Source organism: Lepisma saccharinum, chromosome 22 (assembly GCF_977018435.1).
Source record: "Lepisma saccharinum chromosome 22, izLepSacc3.1, whole genome shotgun sequence".
In the NCBI taxonomy this organism is placed as follows: domain Eukaryota; kingdom Metazoa; phylum Arthropoda; class Insecta; order Zygentoma; family Lepismatidae; genus Lepisma; species Lepisma saccharinum.
In genome coordinates, this window is record NC_139250.1 from 50,319,881 (window position 1) to 50,342,845 (window position 22,965).

Genomic DNA, 22,965 nt, shown 5'->3' on the forward strand with positions numbered 1-22,965 from the left:
CGATAATATTTTATATGTTGTTGAGAGTAGAGAAATTCCACGGTAATTATTGCAAGTTCATTTTATCACCTTTTTTAAACACAGGAACAATTATGGATTCTTTCCACTGTTGAGGGATTTCTTCTTTATTCCATATTAAACAATTTAATTTATGAATTTGAAATATTAACGAATTTCCACCATATTTAATTAACTCAGCTGGTATTAAATCAATGCCAGGTGCTTTGTTATTCTTTAGCCTTTTAATAGCATCTTTAACTTCAGTCAAGTTAGGTTCTGGAACAAAAGGTTCTGCTGTGTGTACTTCATTTACTTCTGATTTATCTCCTACATGGACATTTAAAAGGTCATTAAAGTAGTTCTTCCATCTATTTAGAATATCACTTGAGTCAGCTTGAAAATCACCATCTTGATCTTTTATCAAGTTTACTTTATGTTGCCACACCTTTCTAAATTCATTTACACCTTTATATAAATCTCTGATAATTTTGTTTTTGCTCTTTGTTTCAATTTCGTTACTTTTACTTTTCAAGTTATCTCTTTTTTTACTTCTAAACGTGCGGTTAACCTCTCGCTTTATTCTATTATAATTGTTTAGATTTGTATCATCAGAGTTATTTAACCACCTAAGTCTAGCCTGATTTCTTATTTCTATTAGATTATGACATTCATCATCAAACCATGGCTTACTTTTTATTGCTTTAAGGTATCCTATGCTTTCTTTAGCTGCTGATTCTATTGCATTACGTATGTGCTCCCAATTCTTATTTACGTCTGTTTCATTTATATTTTCATCATCATTTAAATCCTGCTCTATGGCCTCTTAATTTCTAAGCCTTGGTGCGTACCGAAAATTTCAACGAAACCCACGAATGAAACGAAAGTAACTGGTCTCTTGAACCTGATGAATGTAGTTATTATGGGTGCTATTCACCGGATGTTTACATTTCTGTGCTTCTTTAAGGCGAGCGGGTACTTTACTTCCGGTTTGAATGGAATAACATGGAGTTCAAAGGTGCAAGGGCAGTTCCTAATAAATCCTGACAATCATTGTATGTCATTTGGTTACAACACGAGGTTGGGAACAAATACTATTTTCTCGGGTATCTATGCATAGTTTTCAGACAGATCCGATATGGAAAAATCAATGAATTCAGGCAGAAAGCGAAGAGATTGAACACAAACAAAAGGGAATAAATAGGCTGTATAGTCGACACTACATCACCGGAGTAATTCAAATGAAAATATTTTACGTTGATTGATTGAATTGGTGTTTTAAGTCCACTTTATGCACAGTAATGCTAATTGGGACTGAGCCTACAGTTTAAATTGAGATCCAAACCACTATGTGCATGCATCAGGTATCGAACCCGCACTGCACCATGGGGGAGGCCCGAAAATATTTTTTCCTGTCGCACATGTGTTGACTATATATAAAAAATTGAAACTCTTTATAATCAACCAGAATTGCAAAAATTATAATTTAATAATTTTATTTAATCAATGTAATTTGTAAACTTTTTTAGTATTTTTTTACTAACTTCTAAAGTCTTCTCTTGAACGACACTTGCAAAAGTTAATAATAAAATACAATAACTGTGAATTTAAGTATTGTAACTGTCGTGCTGGATATGCACTCGAATAACATTAATAAATAAATAATAACAAATTTCGAATAAAATTTGTTTATTTCATTAGTTTACTAATTATTTATTGTATGACCTTTATAACAGTTGTAATTGTTATTATTTCTACTATTCTACTTTTATTACTGGCCTTTACCACTACAAAAAAATTCTAACGACGCTCTCTCTAACAAGCCATATGATAATATTAAAGGGGCTGTGTGTGACTACACAATGTCGAAAATTATACATTTTACTGTTGTAAAATTGAAGTTTTTCAATGTTTATAATTTATGCAAGCTTTACTTCAACCTGCACAAGTCTTAACACGAAACTGTTGGAAGAAGATCAACATTGTCTTGGAAAATACTACTATTTTTCCGCAAATCTTCATCCAAAGGATCCGGGAAATTACCAATCTTGTCTAGGTACCTTTGTTTCTCTATATCACTAAAGAATTTCAAGTGATCCATTTTGCACCCGATCTTTTATAAGAAAATAAGCTCGGTGACGATTTCTATTCCACTTGTTTACATTGGAAGATTGCCCAAACCGGAAGTTATTTCCTCGCCATCTATAATCGAATTGTCTGATCGATTATTTTTTGTTTACTCAGGAATAACCCCCATTAAAACTTTGGGAACGACATCGACTGTGTTTTGTTAGGAATATTTAAGAATGATGGACAAGGAAGGGGCTGCTATATTAGCATCCTTGACCTCCTCCCCTCAGTTTTGGCCCCACTGTATGTTATCATTGTTCCACCGAAATCATTTATTTTTACCAACTTGTACAGTCACGGACACCTCTGGGATATAACGTTAGATGAGGTAAATGAGGCACAATGTCAATCCCATTAACTGTCAATGGGAATTGAAAGTTAATGAGATTGACACCGTGCATTATTTACCTCATTTCCTAGTTCACATATAGTAGTTTCAAAACTGTATATACTTACGCACTTTTCTCCCTTATGTTTTTCAACAATGTGCACTTGTAATTTTCTATGTTCTGTATGTCTAAACACATTTCGTATTATTGTATACTTACTTACTCCTTGGCTGCTACAGCCCCTAAAGTACCTTGGCCTCTCACAATGATAGCCATTCTCTTCTGTCATCTGATCGACTTATCCATCGTCTCACTCCCATCCTCCTAAGGTCCTCCTCAACATCCTCCAACCATCTTTTCCTTGGCCTTCCTCTTAATCTTCTCCCTCCTGGTGTCTATATATACACATTCTTAAACACTCTGTCTTCAGGCTTTCTTTCCACATGTCCTAGCCACCTCAGTCTCATGCTTCTTATATCGGAAACTATATCTGGTTTATTATAAAGAGCTCTAATTTCATCGTTTCTCCTTATTCGCCACTGTCCATTCTCATTTACTGGCCCGTATATTTTCCTATGGATCCTTCTTTCCCATCTTCGCAAAAGTTCTTCATCTCCTTGCGCTGAAGTCCATGTCTCTGCTCCACATTTCACCACTGGCTTTACCACTACCTGATATACAGGGTGTCCCGCTAGCTTTCGAACACGAAACAAACGTTATAATTTCCGAACAAACATATATAGGAAGATGAAATTAACAATACACGTACCTTGTATCATGCTGAATACATGATCGTCACAGCAGGTGCTGAAAGTGTATTCCCTGAACGTCCAGACATATTTGTGCACGGTGTTCCATATTCTGAAAAGTCCTATGTAGAGTCTCCGGTGTGATCTCGTGAATCGCATTCTCGATGTTGTTTCGCAACTCTTGCAGTGATCGTGGTTTGATTCGGTAGACACAAACTTTAAGGAAACCCCATAAAAATAAATCCGGAGGTGCAAATCTGGGGATCTTGGCGGCCACAATCCTTTGGAGATGATTGTCACCAAAAAAGTACTCAATTTCTGCCATGGACACGTTGGAAGTATGGCATGTCGCTCCGTCTTGTTGGAAATAACTGCGACACAGTTCTTCATCGTCCAGCTCATTCAGAAATGCACTGAAGATGTGCAAGTAAACTTGTGTGTTTATTGCATCTTCAAAGAAGATGGGTCCAATGATACGCTGTCGGGAAATTGCACACCAAACTTCCACCTTAAAGGGATGAAGTGGAATCTCGTGATACACGTGCTGATTTTCGGCGGCACACACCCGGGTATTCTGCGAATTTACATACCCGGAGAGATGGAACCAAGCTTCATTGGTGAACCAAGTATAGTCTAGGATTCCTGGATTGTCATGTAGAAAAGCTTGCAACCACGACAATACGTCACGCACTTTTCCCAATCTGTATCCTTCAACTCCTGGACGACTGTAACGCGATATGGATACAGCTTGGCTCTTTTGGCAGCTTTTTGTACAGTTCACTTTGACATCCCTGCCTCCTGTGATAATCGACGCAGGCTCTTCTTAGAAGACTGCAAAAAGACGTTGCCGCACATTCTGTATTGTCTCCTCGGACATCCGTAGACGCGCGCCTCCATGTCCCGTAAGCAATGTTCCTGTTGTTTCGAACTTGTGCACCAAATGATGTATTGATGATTTCGATGGTCCTTTACGGCGTCCAAATTCACGGCAAAATTCACGTTGAACTTTCTGATACGATCCCGATATCCAATATTTCTTTACAATGAACACGCTTTCTGGTACGGTGTACCGATCCATCCTCGCGATGCAGGGACTCGCGTTACACAAACCCACACGCACCACCCCAAGCAGAACTTCTCCTGGCGGCACCTACCGTCTTTGTTTTGACGCGCGAGCTTATGTTCATCTCTGCCTCGTGTTCAGCATGAAACAAGTTACGTGTATTCTGAATTTAATTTTGGTATGTATGTTTGTTCTGAAATTATAACCTTTTTTTCGGGTTCGAAAGCTAGTGGGACACCTACTTTGATATTCAAATTTCTATTCAGGCTGCGACATTTGAAAACTCTTAAAAGTGAGAAATAACTTTGATAAGCAGCTGCAATTCTTGCTTTTCTTTCCTCCATGGTAACTAATGTTCCAAGATGTTTAAAATTTTGCATTTTTCATTAGTGACCCCATTAAGTTGTATATTTTGGCCTTCTCTGAATTCCATATTTCGCACTGAGAACATGGACTTAGTCTTGGTTTGATTTATTTGGAGCCCCATCTCACTAGCTGTGTTCTCCAATCTTTCCAGTCCTTTCTTCAGTTCTTGCAATCTTCGTGCCATCATATCAATGTCATTAGCATATGCTAGAGTTTGGCTCACTCTGTTGAAGAGAGTCCCTCCTGGGTTACTCCTTTGACCCACTCTTCTCATGATTTTTTTCTAAAGCTATATTGAACAAAATCGTAGATAACACATATCTTTGTCTCAAACCTTGGTTCACTGCAAATTCCCTTGTGAGCTCTCCTTTAATATTCACCTTGCATTTAGTACCCCTTATGTTGAAGAACTTGGCTTTCATTCTACACGTACATATTGGTGTGAAGTTATTTACTACAGTTTTATATATGTATTGTTTAGTAGGAAACCTGTGTAATGTATAATCCCCAGTAGATAACATTCCATTTCCTTGCCACTTGATCTCCTGCAATGCCGCTACTATTATTCTGTATTTCTTCATTTCCAACCTTAGGTATTGCAGTGCACCTGGTTTATTTAATGTTCTAACATTCCATGTGGCCATGCAGATATCATTCTTTCGTTTACGTAGTCCTTTACCATGCCTGTGTTTTTCCATCGAATCCATCCGGCTATCATTGTTTCTGAGTTCCGTAATAATGTTTGTTTTAATGGATAGGATCGTTAGCCTCATGCTCAACCCCCAACCTGGAGGACCAGTGTTTGTATCGGGTTTGTTTCTTTAGAACGGTTGCCATCACTACGGCTGAGGAATCCGCTCCATCCCCCTCGTAACCTTGAGGACGATACCCTACCAGGTGCTACCTCCCGAGTCAGGAGGACCTGTAGCTCACGTCGGCAGTGTTGCTACTCCCTGAGATTGGACTGTCTCCAAGAGAGTTCCTACTCGTTACCGTTGTTTGGAACTAGGTAGGAATATTACGATAGGATACAATAGGTTAGATGGGACGGTGCAGAACGCCTTAGTATGGCTTCTCTTCTAAGACCTGTCCAGCATGGATGACCCTGCTGGTAGAAAATCTACCGCTGGCATAGCTCTCAGCCTCAACGAAGCACGGAAACCCCTACGCCCGCATGCTCAGTGCTACTCTAAGGCGGCATTCCCTGGAGGGGGTATTATTGTATAGCTTGACAAATTAATTCATGTTTGCAAAATGCTGTTTTAATAGTAAAATTATCAGTGTAAAATAAACTTAACCTCTTCGGGTCCCACGTGTCGTATACGACACAAAAAATTAACGTTTTATAACTCGTAACAGCTCCACTGTGTCTTGGAATTCAGAAACACAAGTAGTTCTGTCGTCACTCCTAGATGTCAGGAGCAACCGGAAAATGTTTTGTCTAAGTTCCATCAGTTTTAGCGGGAAACTTTCACTATTCTTTGTCATAGTGTGTGCTGGACAGTGGGAAATCATGGCGCGCTATCGTAAGTATTTTTTTCTATTTTCTAATAAACTAGTTAGGCAATTTATGTTATGAAACTTTGTTCTTGAAAGATCATAGAAAGAATTGAGCTGATTTACATTGTTTGCAATTATTTGGTTTGACCGTTATGATGTCTGCATTTTGCATGTGTCCTATATGACACAGTGGTTCCTAATGTATAGAAATTTCCAAACATCCAAAAACATTCTGATGTATACATAAATAATATAGATACACGAAAGAATTTTTGCTTAAGATAAGTGTGACCCTACTTCAAATAATAATAATAATAATTATTACAACCCAGAACTGTTCGTGAGTGTACAGTTCACTTTAATAATTAACTTTCATTTCTTTTTAGATACTCTGTATGGATCTAACTATATGAAAATACCTCTTTGCTAAATAATATCCTATTTGTAACTATTATAAATCTACAATGGTAAAAATAATTAGATATAATATTATCTCTAGCTATCATTATTAAAAGATAACTGAAATACTAAAAAACATGATATTACATCTAGCCCAATAAAATAATTAAATCCGCACATTCTTATTCCAATCCACAACATTAAAAAATAAGAATCAAGCAAAAATAAGTGTAACGTGAAACACTAATCACAAAGAAGTAATAAATTTTAAAAGGATTAAAAAATATTATGATAAGAATGTAAAGAAAACAATGGGATGCTGTGAAAATAATTTATTAGGTAGCTTTAATATATACATGCAGATCCAACAGGATAATCCTGATCGTTGAGTCATCCGTCTATGTGAAGGAGCAGGATCAGGCGTGGACCTCCAAAGGCGAATCGGTTGTGATGACGTCGTTCCCTTCGGAGCGATCCAAGGGGAGGCTCCTCCCTGTGTACCTCTGGATCCACCCCGTGAAGGAGGCCACCCTGGTGAAGACGGCGGGGGAGTTGGGGGAGCCGCAGGGGACGTTCCCGAAGGACACGATTCCCGACAGGCGACCGTTGCAGGCCAGTGGACCGCCTGAGTCGCCCTGAAACAGTAAATTAAATTAAAGTTCTACCCTGTACTTTGCACCATGAAGGCGTATAGGAGTTAGAGCTCCACACTTTTTTATCTCTGTTGGGGTGATGTGATCAACATCATGCTCGATTTTATCCCTCAGAGTTGACACTGGGTGGGCACAGAGCTGCTTGAACAGGTGGGAAAAAATCCCGGTTCTCCCCGACAGAGATCGAACCCGGATCTCTCACATGGTAGTCAGACGCCATAACGACTCTTTCTTTTGTTCAAAAATGGAATACACCTAAGCGGTAGTATCTCCCGTCATTCATCTTTTTCTCAACTTTCATACATATCTATTTTTTACTATAGTCTTTCGAACCCGGGACACCTGGCTTCGTAGCGCTCTGCGCTGACCACTCCGCCACGGAGCCCGACATACGACCGAGCTACCGCAGTCAGAGAAAATTTAAATGAAACAGCTTTATGGGATGCATGAAGAAAGTAAATGTAATATTAATATGTATATACTTGCTTTTTTAAATTGCATTGAGGAAACTGAGAACATCGTGTTCTTACAGTACAAAGAACAAATGCATTTAACTAAAGGACATTTAGGGCTCCAAAAGTAAAGAGGATAAAATCTTGCACCAATAGAACGTGTAATAATGATTTACACAGAATAAAAAAATAATTGAAAGTCATCCGAATACAAAGCACTGAATAATACAGTGTCATCGAGAATGATTGCCGGGATTTTAAACTGTTATTATAAAAGTAGTGTTTAATAGATATACACGTGTGGCGTCTTAAAATTTTCAGAAAATTTAAAGTTTTAAACTTACCTTAGTACACTTCGACATGGGCACAATTTGTAGCTCTGGTGATGTCTATACGGTATTCAATCTCCTGTCATGTCTTCTGAATCGTGTCCAGAGTTACAGTTGCAATTGCTGCAGCGGCCCTCTCTTTAAGTTGCTCCTCCCGTACATGCGCCGTTTTAAGCCCCACGGTCACACAAGGTCACGAAACATTAAACTTTTCTGAACATTTTAAGACACCACACGTGTATATCCATTATACTTATTTTATAATAACAGTTTAAAATCCCGGCAATCAATCTCTATGACCCCGTACAACGAAATTATTATGAATTTATTAAGTAGAAGTTTCCAGAAAGTGTTTTGGTTTCATTCATACCATGTGGGATGCAAAAGTTTGTTTTACCAGAATTATATTTTATTACCCGAAATACGATTATGTCAAAACAGAATACCGAATTAATTTACCTATTACAAAATGTAAATGTAATTGTGTATCTTTTATTTTAGAGCTAGAAAAATACTTTTGAGAATGATGCTTTTCTGCTACAAGTAGCAGTATCTGAGTAATTTCTACGAAAAATAAATGCACATGAAATGTTTTTGGGCATTTTTGATCATATTTACTCGTGTAATATGGCTGCCTTCGGTCTATGTAAAGTATTAGATCTTACTAGTCAGACATGTTAAACATGAGGTGACATCTATCGATACTATTTTAAACTTAAATGGAATATTATTGTCATTTGATATAACTTTTACGTACATTAACTTAAATTACATGCAACAATTGATATAAACAAGTATTAGACGAGAAACAAATTCCCTTATACGGACTCGATATTTCTACTCAGACACCCAATGCAGTAGGACAAACGTGTTAGAATGGTTGTGAGATTCCTGACCAAGACTTCAAAATAAAGTCTGAAGGATCAACGCAGACCCTCCACCAAATTTTACCACAAAAGACGAGGAACAGCTTATTGATCTTCCTTCACACAACATAGTGAAGACTAGTTTCTGCAACAACGCCAAAATCTAGGATCCATGAGGAATGAGTATCAAGAGTTACATAAGGAGGCCTTGAAAGTGTGATGCCAAGCAAGCTCATACATCTCACTGACTTGGCTGAACATTTCAATATGCCTGGTATCCTGGTTTCTTACTGTCTGTATTTATCCTTTTTTCTCGTGAATATCATTTCGTTAAGTAAACTGACACCAGCGTACAAATATAAAAAAAATATACATTACCTGTATTGATCACACATTTTTTTTACATTACTTGCATGTCTACGAACAGTGAATCACATGAACAGAACAGATTTTGTGTTGGTCTTTCATAGTCATGTATATTTATCTAATATTATTGAAGGGAGCGCGTGCAGATTTGGCAGCTGTGGGGATCCGCGACAGCAAAAAGTTTGAATATACCTGTGTTACACATATCAAAACATTCAAAATTGTTTGAAAACGTGAAATTGAAAACATAAAGCCATTTCCGCTTTGCTTTTATTGGTTGCATAAGGAACCTAGAAAGTATCACTCCCACGGAAGGTTTCCAATTTTGAATAAATAAGAGTAGTATAAAATACAATATTATAAACTCAACTTATAAGTGTAGAAAAGAAGAGGTTATTTGATTGAACAATCCGATTTCCCTACACTTAAAACAATGCCAAGAGGGGCTTATACCCCAATTCTTCAAGTGTGATATGCTCTTAATTTTAAGAATTTTGAATCCTAGTGTAGAAAAGAAGAAGCCTCAACAGACAGATTTGCCTACACTTAAAACTATGCCAAGTTCCCATATGTTCTTATTGTTTACAGTGTGTTTTTCTGTCAAAATCCCAGGAATCTTGAAATTTAGTGTAGACCCCCCTCAGATTGATTCTGCCATGTATATATTGATATAAAGCTCATAGCTCCTGGGTTCTGAGACCCAGTAGAGTGTGGTGCATAGCTCCATGGTTTTTATTGCCTTGTAATCAAGAGGCTTCTGGGTTTGAGTCCTGATAAAATGTGAAGCCTCCCCTGATTGCAAAGTGTTAATATTGTTGCCTTGTAAACAAGAGGCTCGGGTTTGAGTTCTGATAAAATGTGTAAGATTGAAATACATGTGGCAAAATAATATCTCCACACGTGAGATTTTGAGAATAATTACTGCTAGTTGATATACAACTGTTAGCTCCCAGATCTGAAACCTGGTAAAGTGTGTTGTACAACAGCATAAAAGATCAAAACTATTTTATATTGGGGATCACCAGAGCCTAGTTATTGCTGTTGTTTGGGTATAAAAGCACCAGCTCAGCCACTAGCTGCTGTTATAATTGTTTTGGCATATTGTCCATAGTTCTGTTTTTTTTGGACCAATAAATTTTATATAAACAAACAACAAAAATGCCAAATCAAAAATATTGCAATCAGTGTAATAAAAATATATCTAGTTCTAATTGGTCTAGGCACCGGCATATTTGTGACTCTAAGAAAAGCAGAAAGGCCACAAAAATGTGTCCAAGATGCCATAAAATATTAAGCAAGGCATATTACAAATGGCACAAGTGTAATTCTTATGTACAGTCATCAATATTGCCCTCTCAACCATCTACATCTGGTCTGAAAAGAAAGCATGAAGCACCTGTTAATGCTAGAGCAGCAAAGCAGCCACGCTATGCACTACCTATCCATAGCAGTTTTAATGGCCAACTTAGGGATTATCGGTTTGTATCAGAGACAAGATGTGGTATTAAGAATTTTTTGAACAGTGTAAATCCTGATGTGCAGGCAATTCTAAATACACAAAATGGCTCTTATAAGCTGTCCCTCAAATTGTTTACACAATATAAGAAACCAAATGGCACAAAATTTACACAGCCCCACATAACAGAAACTGTACCTGTATATTCAAATGCAAATTTAGACAAAATAATAAGCAGTTTGATAGATCAATTAAATATTAAACACTCTGAATTTGCAGCAAAAGAGTCTGGATGGAGCCTATGCGGTTCTCCACACAAGTTATATATTAATATTTCTGAATTCAGCCCATTACAAGGTTCTACATATCTGCTATTACCTGCCAATATTAAAAACAAAAGAGCCGTGGTTAATATAGAAAATACCGACCAGAAATGCCTTTTGTGGTGTATTTTAGCAGCTTTGTTTCCAGTTTCAAGGAATCCTGAGAGAATAACTTATTATAAACAATATGAACACAATTTTGATGAAGCAATGGAGGGTTTAGAATATCCAATGTCTGTTCAGAATATTGATAAATTTGAAAAAAAGGCTAGGGATATTAAAGGTAAACAATTATCTATTAATGTATTTACTTGTTCTACTGGCCGTGGCAATTGCTTAATAGCACCTCTAAGAATCAGTACATTTGATGATGATTCTGCTGTTCCGATTGATCTGCTCTTAATTGAAGGAGATGGCACATATCATTACACTCTGATACACAGTCTTGAAGCTTTAGTGAGAACACAACTAGACAAATCCAATACCATATTCAAGTTGTGCAGAAGATGTTTGACTGTATTTGATGGTCAAAAAATAATAAATGGGGTTCGGGAAGTGAATGCAGAAATTGCTAAAAACAAGTTAATTGAGCATCTGAAATACTGTGGCAACCATAAACCTGTTCATATGATGATGCCTAATCCAAGTGAAAATGCCAAATTCAAAAAATTTGAAGCCTTGTTGGAACACCCAGCATATATAGTCTGTGATTTTGAATCAAATCCCAAACCCCTTGCATTCTGTAGCCCAGATCCTGATGAACCTTCAATTACATCATACCAGTTACATGAACCTTCTAGTTTTTATTATGTGGTTGTACAGGATGGGGTTGTTAGTAAAGAATATTTATACATGGGAGCAGATGCCATCAAAGAATTTGCACATAGAATAGAAAATGAGTGCCATAACATAGCATCTAATGTCTTATTAAAATCAAAACCTATGATGCCTTTAACAGAGGATCAGATTGAAGATTTCAACAATGCAGAAAAATGCCCGGTATGTGATTCTGAATTTTCAGATGCAAATATCAAGGTGAAACACCATTCCCATACAGATGGTAAATTCTTAATGGCCCTGTGTAATAGCTGTAATATTAAGATCCAGAGACCAAAATTTGTCCCCATATTTTGCCATGGTGCATCCAATTATGATTTTCATCATTTGATCAGGTACGAGGGGTTTGACAAGCAGAATTTAAATATTTTAGCTGAAAATAATGAGAAATATATTGCCATTAGCAAAATAATTAAAGTTAATGGTGTTCCTATTCACTTAAGATTTCTTGATTCATACAGAATTCTGTCTGCTAGCCTGGCTACACTGGCCACTCAATTATCTGATGATCAATTCAAAATCACATGTGCTTTGTTTCCAAATCAGGACCTGAAATTAATTAGGCGGAAGGGTGTATACCCATATGATTATGTTACAGATTTTTCTAAATTTGATGAGTGTTCCCTGCCACCACAACAAGAGTTTTACTGCAAAATCAGAGGATCTGGAATCACTGATGAAGATTATCACCATGCCCAATTGATGTGGAACAATTTAAAATGCCAGACATTTGGTGATTATCACAATGCATATTTAAAACTTGATGTGACCCTCTTAGCTGATATACTGCAGGCATTCAGAAAATCTTCCATGGAAAATTATAAGCTGGATCCAATGTATTTTTACAGTGCTCCGGGCCTAGCATGGTCTGCAATGTTTTTAAACATTAAAATGCAATTGGATCTGATCCAGGATCAAGATATGTATCTGTTTATGGAACAATGTATAAGAGGAGGCATGGTGCAATGTTCTCAGAGATATGCCAGAGCAAATAACAAATATATTCCTGATTATGACCCAGCACTGCCATCAAATTATATACTGTATGTAGATGCCAACAGCCTGTATGGTTATGCCATGATGAAAAAACTGCCATATGCAGGGCTTGAGTGGTTGAAGATTTCAATATTGAAGATCTTAAGGATATTGATGACAGTAACTATGGCCTGTTCTTAGAGGTTGATCTGACAATTCCAGATAATTTAAACAACACATTTTCTGATCTGCCCCCAATTCCTGAGGTTAAGTGTTCACCTGGCTCTAAACAAAAGAAATTGATGATGACTCTAGAGCCAAAACAGGGTTATGTCATATATTACAAAAACCTCCAGTTCCTGATGAATCATGGTGTTCAAGTGACCAAAGTTGGAAAAGTTTTGAGGTTCAGGCACTCAAGATGGTTGAAACCATAAATTGATACAAACATAGAGCTTCGAACATCTGCAATGAGCCAATTTGATAAGACCTTGTTTAAATTGATGGTCAATTCAGTGTATAGCAAAACAATTGAAAATGTCAGAAAACATATTGATGTTAAAATAATTACTGACCCCAGCCGGAGCAAAAAATTGATTGCAAAGCCCAACTTCAATTACAGAAGAATTTATGATGAGAATATGGCACTTTTCAACATGAAAAAACAAAGATTAAGTTTGATAAGCCTATTTATGTAGGGGCTGTGATATTGGAATTGGCCAAATTACACATGTTAAAATTGTATTATTATGTGTTGAAGCCTTTTTATAAGGATCGTGTAAAACTTATGTACATGGACACAGATAGTTTTGTTCTTGATATTCAAACAGAAGATGTCTATCAAGATATAGCACAGCCTGAATTGTTTAAATATTTTGATACCAGTGAACATACAGAGATTCAACACCACAAGAAAAAGGTGCCTGGCAAGTTAAAAGATGAGACACTTGGTGATGTTATTGTGGCATTTGCTGGGTTAAGGGCCAAGATGTACAGTTTTGAAACATGTAGTGGTGTTGTTGCCAAAAAGGCCAAGGGCATTGGCAGAGTGACTGTAGACAAAGAGCTTGAATTTGAAGATTACAAAAATTGTGACAACAAAACAAAACCTGAATTCAATTCAGGCTTGCATGACAGCATACAAGAGGCCAATATTCTCTTTACTAAGAATTTCCCTTGGAGTTAATGACATGATGGATGACATGCAATTTTCCCTGAAAGGGCACAGTGTAGATTATATCTCTTGCATGCCAGCAGATATAATCTCCCAGGCGTGCATAATTAATTGCTTGCCGGGACATGGGACTGATCAAAGATTAGGAAAAACATGAAACAGCCTGCCCTTGTCCTATTGTATTGATCGGGAAGTTTGTAGAGCAAAAGCTCTTATGAGCATTTTTCGCTTAATTTCAAGTGTAGCCAAAACAATATCAAGGGGGCATATTTTTGACAAGCTTATAGACAACAAACTGAGAGATTCAGCCTTTGTACACATGGCAGAATCAATCTGAGGGGGGGCTCATCATTTCTACACTAGAATTCAAGATTCCTGGGATTTTGACAGAAAAACACACTGTAAACAATAAGAACATATGGGAACTTGGCATAGTTTTAAGTGTAGGCAAATCTGTCTGTTGAGGCTTCTTCTTTTCTACACTAGGAGATATTATTTTGCCACATGTATTTCAATCTTACACATTTTATCAGAACTCAAACCCGAGCCTCTTGTTTACAAGGCAACAATATTAACACTTTGCAATCAGGGGAGGCTTCACATTTTATCAGGACTCAAACCCAGAAGCCTCTTGATTACAAGGCAATAAAAACCATGGAGCTATGCACCACACTCTACTGGGTCTCAGAACCCAGGAGCTATGAGCTTTATATCAATATATACATGGCAGAATCAATCTGAGGGGGGTCTACACTAAATTTCAAGATTCCTGGGATTTTGACAGAAAAACACACTGTAAACAATAAGAACATATGGGAACTTGGCATAGTTTTAAGTGTAGGCAAATCTGTCTGTTGAGGCTTCTTCTTTTCTACACTAGGATTCAAAATTCTTAAAATTAAGAGCATATCACACTTGAAGAATTGGGGTATAAGCCCCTCTTGGCATTGTTTTAAGTGTAGGGAAATCGGATTGTTCAATCAAATAACCTCTTCTTTTCTACACTTATAAGTTGAGTTTATAATATTGTATTTTATACTACTAATAAGAAATGCTTCTATTGCATCTAATGCTGTTCGTTGTATTTGTGGGAAGTCATTGCCCGTTCCATTATCCTAACCCAAACGTCAGATAACAAAATGGAGGATTAACTACAAGTTGTATGAGAACATACAATGCCGTTCATAAAATGAGTTGCCATGCCACTGAGTGTTTCTTATTGGTAACCAAACAATCCAGGAAGTGTGAACTGCATGCTTACCACACACGCAGATCGCCCTCCTTGGATTGGTCCAGTGCACACTTGGTTCTGACCAATTGCAACAGCGTTGCTCCATAGCTGCTGGCAGGTGGTTGTGTCCATTGTTGGGACAGTGGTGTATTGCAAGTGCTCGGGCATTATGGGAGTGCTGCCTCGGCTGGTGCTTCCCCACCCAGACACAATGCAGTGTGACCCTGTTGGGAGAAAGAGTAGGTATGTATATTATTATTCTTATATGCAAAGTTTCTCAGATAAGTTCTAAATTAAGTGGCAATAATTATCAATCCCACATATACTTTGAATTCAGAAACTTATTATAGAACTGAATAGTTTGTACACTGCATATCATAATTCGGCAAGTTACTTCTTAAAAGTAACTGTAATTCAGAAACCTCGAAAGAAAAGTTCTTCACTTAATTTAGTGTTAATTTAAAAATAAGTTTTCAGTTCCTTTGTCACAGTTATTTTATTCTAGCTATAATTCATGTAACATGTTTCATTCAGGAAAGACCTGTTATCGGAATGTTATATTTTTAAAGGCTATTATCTAAAAAAATACAATTATTTTTTAATGATTTATAATTAGTCTTCGGAAGTTGATGACAAATCTTATTTTTTCCGAGCCTTGAAAGAGGCTTTGAGTTAGAACCAGAAAACATTATTTCATTTTGCATTTATTGCATTTTCCCGCCTTTTTTGGATTTTATGTAATTTCTCAGTATTTTTGCCGTTTTTATTGCATTTTTCTTCATTTTTGTGGTTTCTTTCCCCTCCTCCCTTGTTTCGTGCACTTTAATGCATTTGCTAGCAACACTTTCATATTTAAATTTCTTAACATGGTACTTCTAGCAAGTTCGTCATTAATCAAAATTACGATCGATGGAAATGTACAATATTATTTTAACTGAAATTTTTGGCAATGGATTAAATATTTCATTGTGGTAAATATTTTTTTCTCTCTAACAAACTTAAAATACTTTGTGAGAAGCCTACTTTGAGGTTCCTTTGCTGGCCTCCATTATCGCTTTAATCTGTGGCTTTGAACTAAAATTAGTCACAATATTTGAAAGTATATAATCTGATGTACGCCGGACATAAATATTCTGTCCGGCTACTGCATCATGGAAGGTCCGTTCTGATAGAATATGATTGACTTAGACAGAAAAACCTTGCGGTGTATTTTGTGTAACCTTAAAGTAAAAATAAAGAGAAACTACATTAGCACTTAATTGCTTTAATCCCTTTGCTTCAGTAGTTTTAGGGATCATTTCACTGGAACCCGACAATAACGAAACTCGAAATAAAATACATACACGAATTGTACTCGTTTTGTACCGAAATGTACCACAAAAATTTCGTTTTGTACCAAGTTCCTTATACCAGATATCGTATACCAAAATACCGGGTTCCAGTGAAACGATAAAACCCCGACAATCGAATTTCGACATTTTTATGATGTCATCGAATTGTACTCGTTTTGTACCGAAATGTACCACAAAAATTTCGTTTTGTACCAAAATCCTTGTACCAGATATCGTATACCAAAATACCGGGTTCCAGTGAAATGGTATTTTCGAAATTCGAAAATCGGGGTTCTGATACTGCCACCGAATAGTACTCGTTTTGTACCGAAATGTACCACAAAAATTTCGTTTTGTACCAAGTTCCTTATACCAGATATCGTATACCAAAATACCGGGTTCCAGTGAAACGATAAAACCCCGACAATAGAATTTCGACGTTTTAATGATGTCATCGAATTGTACTCGTTTTGTACCGAAATGTACCACAAAAATTTCGTTTTTTACCAAGTTCCTTGTACCAGATACCGTATACCAAAATACCGGGTTCCAGTGAAATGGTATTTTCGAAATTCGAAAATCGGGGTTCTGATACTGCCACCGAATAGTACTTGTTTTGTACCGAAATGTACCACAAAAATTTCGTTTTGTACCAAGTTCCTTATACCAGATATCGTATACAAAGATACCGGGTTGTGACAGTCAGATTTACCGTCATTATTATTATCATTATTATTCATGTATGTAGCGGTAAAAAGACGTGTTGATTCAAAGTGTTAAGTGTTTTAATTTGTAAGATTACATATTTGATTTTTGCCAAGCCGACGGGAGGAACGAGACATTCGCTTGTGTTAAAGGTGAGCACCTGAAGGGTCACGCTATGCGTCTAAAGCTTAGGAAATTCGACCGTAATGACAAACATTTAAATATCTCGGTTTCCAACGGTCCGATTCATGTGAAACTTATACCAGCGCAGCGGCATATGTGCAAGGACAGATGTGTGGAGTTTCGTCACGATCAAGCGACAATTACGGACGCCAGATCAGATCGTTTCTAATTGATCAGTTTGTGGACAGCGATTGCAATTGAGCTATGGGCGACAGCCAGGCGGAAGCTTAATCCGCGCAAGTCAACTTCGGACACGGTACGTCCTAGTTTGGAGACAATAGAGCAAAGTGGACTGACCTCTTCGGAAGCGTCGCTTCAACGATCGCCTAGCGTCCTTTTTCAAAATCCAAATAAAACGAAGGACATGGTTTTTCGTTACACAGTCTTACCGCGATCCTTGTAGCGAGAGAAGCTCCGTGCTAACTCTCCATATACAGTTTTGCCGCGATTCTTGGAACGAGAGCACCTTCGCGCTACCTTTCGTGTACAGTGGACTTTGTTGTGTAGTGCGAACACCAGTGTGTGTGATAGGCAGTAAGTCTACACGAGTGCGCCTACCTCAACCGCTGGGGGAAGTTGAAGCGAAACCATGTTTCCGTGATTACCTTACGCCATTTATAATTTTTGAGAAACAAGGAACACCGGAAACTATGGCGGGCTAGAGGAAGAAAGGAGATGAGGGCGTTACGTCGATTCGCCCGACGTCAGAAGAAACTACGCCGATGATGCCTATCCGCCGCCATGGAGAGAGAGAGAACGTCGAACGCCGCCCTATTGATGCGCCGACGATGCCTACCATCCGCCACGTTGACGCCCCGACGACGCTTACCAGCCGCGACAGAGAGACGTAGAGAGAGATGTTGACGCCCCGACGACGCCGACGACGCCTACCAGCCGCGACAGAGAGAAGTAGAGAGAGATGTTGACGCCCCGACGACGCCGACGACGCCTACAACGACCGCTCAGATGCGACGCCATACCACGGAGATCCACCGATCCCGAGAGGAAGAGGAGCCGGGGAACTAGGTGTTTGAACCCTTTTTGCATCTTCATCGTCACGACCCAGGAAACCTTTCGCGTGGATACTATGTGTTTTCAATCGCCCGTAAAGAAGCCAGGATGCACCCCGGAAGCTGAGAGATGGTAAAGTATTCATCTGTGTGAACCTTAACACGTGACGGCCCGATTGATTTAGAGAACGCCCTTAAAATTCGTCGACATTTTGAAAACGCCCACTCAACTCGAACTTCATACCAAACTCCCGTCGCGCTTGTCATTTGTAATCTATTCGTCTCAGGTCAATTTTTCGTATTCCTTGTGATATTTTTTTATGATCTTAAATTCATTGTTGTTTGTGCTCCTTTGTATTTGTTTAAAGTGCGTACTATTAGAGTAAAGCGCCGCCCGCTTAATTGCATATTCTACTTGAGGTTTGTTCATTTTTATGTGTCAGCGCTGTGTCGCTGCTAGCTATGTCCGGTCGCATATGTGATTATTTGTTAAAGTATTTGCCTGGTAATGTGAATTGCTCGTCGCGGCGAAGTGTTTAAGTCCCGCCTGCTAGAGAGTATATGTTTGCGTCACTCAACGGAGGTTATTTGTTATGTTTGGAACCACGTGAGGTCTTGTAAAAGGAAAACGTCCGCCCACGTGAATGTAATTGCCGTTGAGACGCCTTTGTTTATACTGGTCAAGTAATGTATGGTCACCGCGCCGACTAGTTTCTTTTTTAAAAAGAAAAGGTGAACTTAAGTAAGGGCTGGCTAGGATTTAAGTAGCACTGGAGCAAAATCACAAATGACCTGATTAGACAAAAAGTAAGATAAAATTAATTGAGAATGCAATAATTAGGGCTAGTCGTCATAAAACCTGTACATGTCATGTATAATTTCTTGTGTCGATGACCCTATGAGGATTGAATCTGAGAGAGAATGTGAGAGTGCAAGTGTGGGGACCTGTAATAGTTCCATTTTTGTTGGTTATGAATAGAATATACTTTTTATTTTCATGTTAATTTTGGGCTATATCATTTTCGTATGCATGTCGCTACCCGTGATTTTCAGGTATGCAGCTAGCCGCTTCCCGGCTACAGGTAAAGAGGTGGTAATTTGGAAGTACATATGTCTTTGTTTTTATTCGATATGGCTTATTACTATGCACTGTTGGTCACCGGTTCCTACACACGAACTTAACCTGGACCGTAACGCTATTTCGCTTGTCCGAGGGAGATTTTGCCGCCTCTATCTATGTAGTGGTAGCATTTGTTTTCCCGGGCAAGGGAGGGCGTAACATACAGGGTTCCAGTGAAACGATAAAACCCCGACAATCGAATTTCGACGTTTTTATGATGTCATCGAATTGTACTCGTTTTGTACCGAAATGTAGCACAAAAATTTCGTTTTGTACCAAGTTCCTTATACCAGATATCGTATACCAAAATACCGGGTTCCAGTGAAATGGTATTTTCGAAATTCGAAAATTGAGGTTCTGATACTGCCATCGAATAGTACTCGTTTTGTACCGAAATGTACCACAAAAATTTTGTTTTGTACCAAGTTCCTTGTACCAGATACCGTATACCAAAATAGAGGGATCCAGTGAAATGGTATTTTCGAAATACGAAAAGTGAGGTTCTGATACTGCCAACGAATAGTACTCGTTTTGTACCGAAATGTACCACAAAAATTTCGTTTTGTACCAAGTTCCTTATACCAGATATCGTATACCAAAATACCGGGTTCCACTGAAATGGTATTTTCGAAATTCGAAAATCGAGTTTCTGATATTGCCATCGAATTGCATTCGTTTTGTACCGAAATGTACTACAAAAATTTCGTTTTGTACCAAAATCCTTATACCAGATATCGTATACCAAAATACCGGGTTCCAGTGAAACGATAAAACCCCGACAATTCAATTTCGACGTTTTTATGATGTCATCGAATTGTACTCGTTTTGTACCGAAATGTACCACAAAAATTTCGTTTTGTACCAAAATCCTTGTACCAGATATCGTATACCAAAATACCGGGTTCCAGTGAAATGGTATTTTCGAAATTCGAAAATCGGGGTTCTGATACTGCCACCGAATAGTACTCGTTTTGTAACGAAATGTAGCACAAAAATTTCGTTTTGTACCAAAATCCTTATACCAGATATCGTATACCAAAATACCGGGTTCCAGTGAAACGATAAAACCCCGACAATCGAATTTCGAAGTTTTTATGATGCAATCGAATTGTACTCGTTTTGTACCGAAATGTACCACAAAAATTTCGTTTTGTACCAAGTTCCTTGTACCAGATACCGTATACCAAAATACCGGGTTCAAGTGAAATGATATTTTCGAAATTCGAAAATTGGGGTTCTGATACTGCCACCGAATAGTACTCGTTTTGTACCGAAATGTACCACAAAAATTTCGTTTTGTACCAAGTTCCTTATACCAGATATCGTATACCAAAATACCGGGTTCCAGTGAAACGATAAAATCCCGACAATCGAATTTCGACGTTTTTATGATGTCATCGAATTGTACTCGTTTTGTACCGAAATGTACCACAAAAATTTCGTTTTGTACCAAGTTCCTTATACCAGATATCGTATACCAAAATACCGGGTTCCAGTGAAATGGTATTTTCGAAATTCGAAAATTGAGGTTCCGATACTGCCATCGAATAGTACTCGTTTTGTACCGAAATGTACCACAAAAATTTTGTTTTGTACCAAGTTCCTTGTACCTGATACCGTATACCAAAATAGAGAGATCCAGTGAAATGGTATTTTCGAAATACGAAAATTGAGGTTCTGATACTGCCACCGAATAGTACTCGTTCTGTACCGAAATGTACCACAAAAATTTCATTTTGTACCAAGTTCCTTATACCAGATATCGTATACCAAAATACTGGGTTTAGTGAAACGATAAAACCCCGACCATCGAATTTCGACGTTTTTATGATGTCATCGAATTGTACTCGTTTTGTACCGAAATGTAGTACAAAAATTTCGTTTTGTACCAAAATCCTTATACCAGATATCGTATACCAAATACCGGGTTCCAGTGAAATGGTATTTTCGAAATACGAAAATTGAGGTTCTGATACTGCCACCGAATAGTACTCGTTCTGTATTGAAATGTACCACAAAAATTTCGTTTTGTACCAAGTTCCTTATTCCAGATATCGTATACCAAAATACTGGGTTTATTGAAACGATAAAACCCCGACCATCGAATTTCGACGTTTTTATGATGTCATCGAATTGTACTCGTTTTGTACCGAAATGTAGTACAAAAATTTCGTTTTGTACCAAAATCCTTATACCAGATATCGTATACCAAAATACCGGGTTCCAGTGAAATGGTATTTTCGAAATTCGACAATTGAGGTTCTGATACTGCCACCGATTAGTACTCGTTTTGTACCGAAATTTACCACAAAAATTTCGTTTTGTACCAAGTTCCTTATACCAGATATGGTAAACCAAAATACCGGGTTCTAGTGAAACGATAAAACCCGGACCATCGAATTTCGAAGTTTTTATGATGTCATCGAATTGTACTCGTTTTGTACCGAAATGTAGCACAAAAATTTCGTTTTGTACCAAGTTCCTTATACCAGATATCGTATACCAAAATACCGGGTTCCAGTGAAATGGTATTTTCGAAATTCGAAAATTGAGGTTCTGATACTGCCATCGAATAGTACTCGTTTTGTATCGAAATGTACCACAAAAATTTTGTTTTGTACCAAGTTCCTTGTACCAGATACCGTATACCAAAGTAGAGGGATCCAGTGAAATGGTATTTTCGAAATACGAAAAGTGAGGTTCTGATACTGCCAACGAATAGTACTCGTTTTGTACCAAAATGTACCACAAAAATTTCGATTTGTACCAATTTCCTTATACCAGATATCGTATACCAAAATACCGGGTTCCACTGAAATGGTATTTTCGAAATTCGAAAATCGAGTTTCTGATATTGCCATCGAATTGCATTCGTTTTGTACCGAAATGTACCACAAAAATTTCGTTTTGTACCAAAATCCTTATACCAGATATCGTATACCAAAATACCGGGTTTTGATTTGATTTGTTGTTTTAAGTCCACTTTATGCACAGTAAGGCTAATTGGGACTGGACCTACAGTTTAAAGTGGGATCCGAACCACTTGTGCCTCCACCGGGTATCGAACCCAGGACCCCTTGATTACAAGGCGACGACGCTACCACTGCGCCATCGGGGAGGCCCCACCCCAAAATACCGGGTTCCAGTGAAACGATAAAACCCCGACAATCGAATTTCGAAGTTTTTATGATGTCATCGAATTGTACTCGTTTTGTACCGAAATGTACCACAAAAATTTCGTTTTGTACGAAAATCCTTGTACCAGATATCGTATACCAAAATACCGGCTTCAAGTGAAATGGTATTTTCGAAATTCGATAATCGGGGTTATGATACTGCCACCGAATAGTACTCGTTTTGTACCGAAATGTACCACAAAAATTTCGTTTTGTACCAAGTTCCTTATACCAGATATCGTATA

The 22,965-nt window shown here is 37.9% G+C and overlaps 1 protein-coding gene across 1 annotated transcript in view; it reads right to left on the bottom strand.

Moving 5' to 3' along the window:
* Positions 1-6,949: 6,949 nt before the first annotated feature.
* The window catches only part of LOC146004868 (trypsin-like), a 53,354-nt gene continuing 37,338 nt past the window's right edge, over positions 6,950-22,965 (bottom strand). Inside the window, exons 5-6 of the mRNA XM_083143895.1 lie at positions 15,226-15,419; positions 6,950-7,168 (exon numbers count right to left, since the gene is read on the bottom strand). Of these exons, the coding sequence (XP_083000021.1) occupies positions 6,950-7,168; positions 15,226-15,419 (413 nt within the window). The remainder of the gene's footprint in view (positions 7,169-15,225; positions 15,420-22,965) is intronic.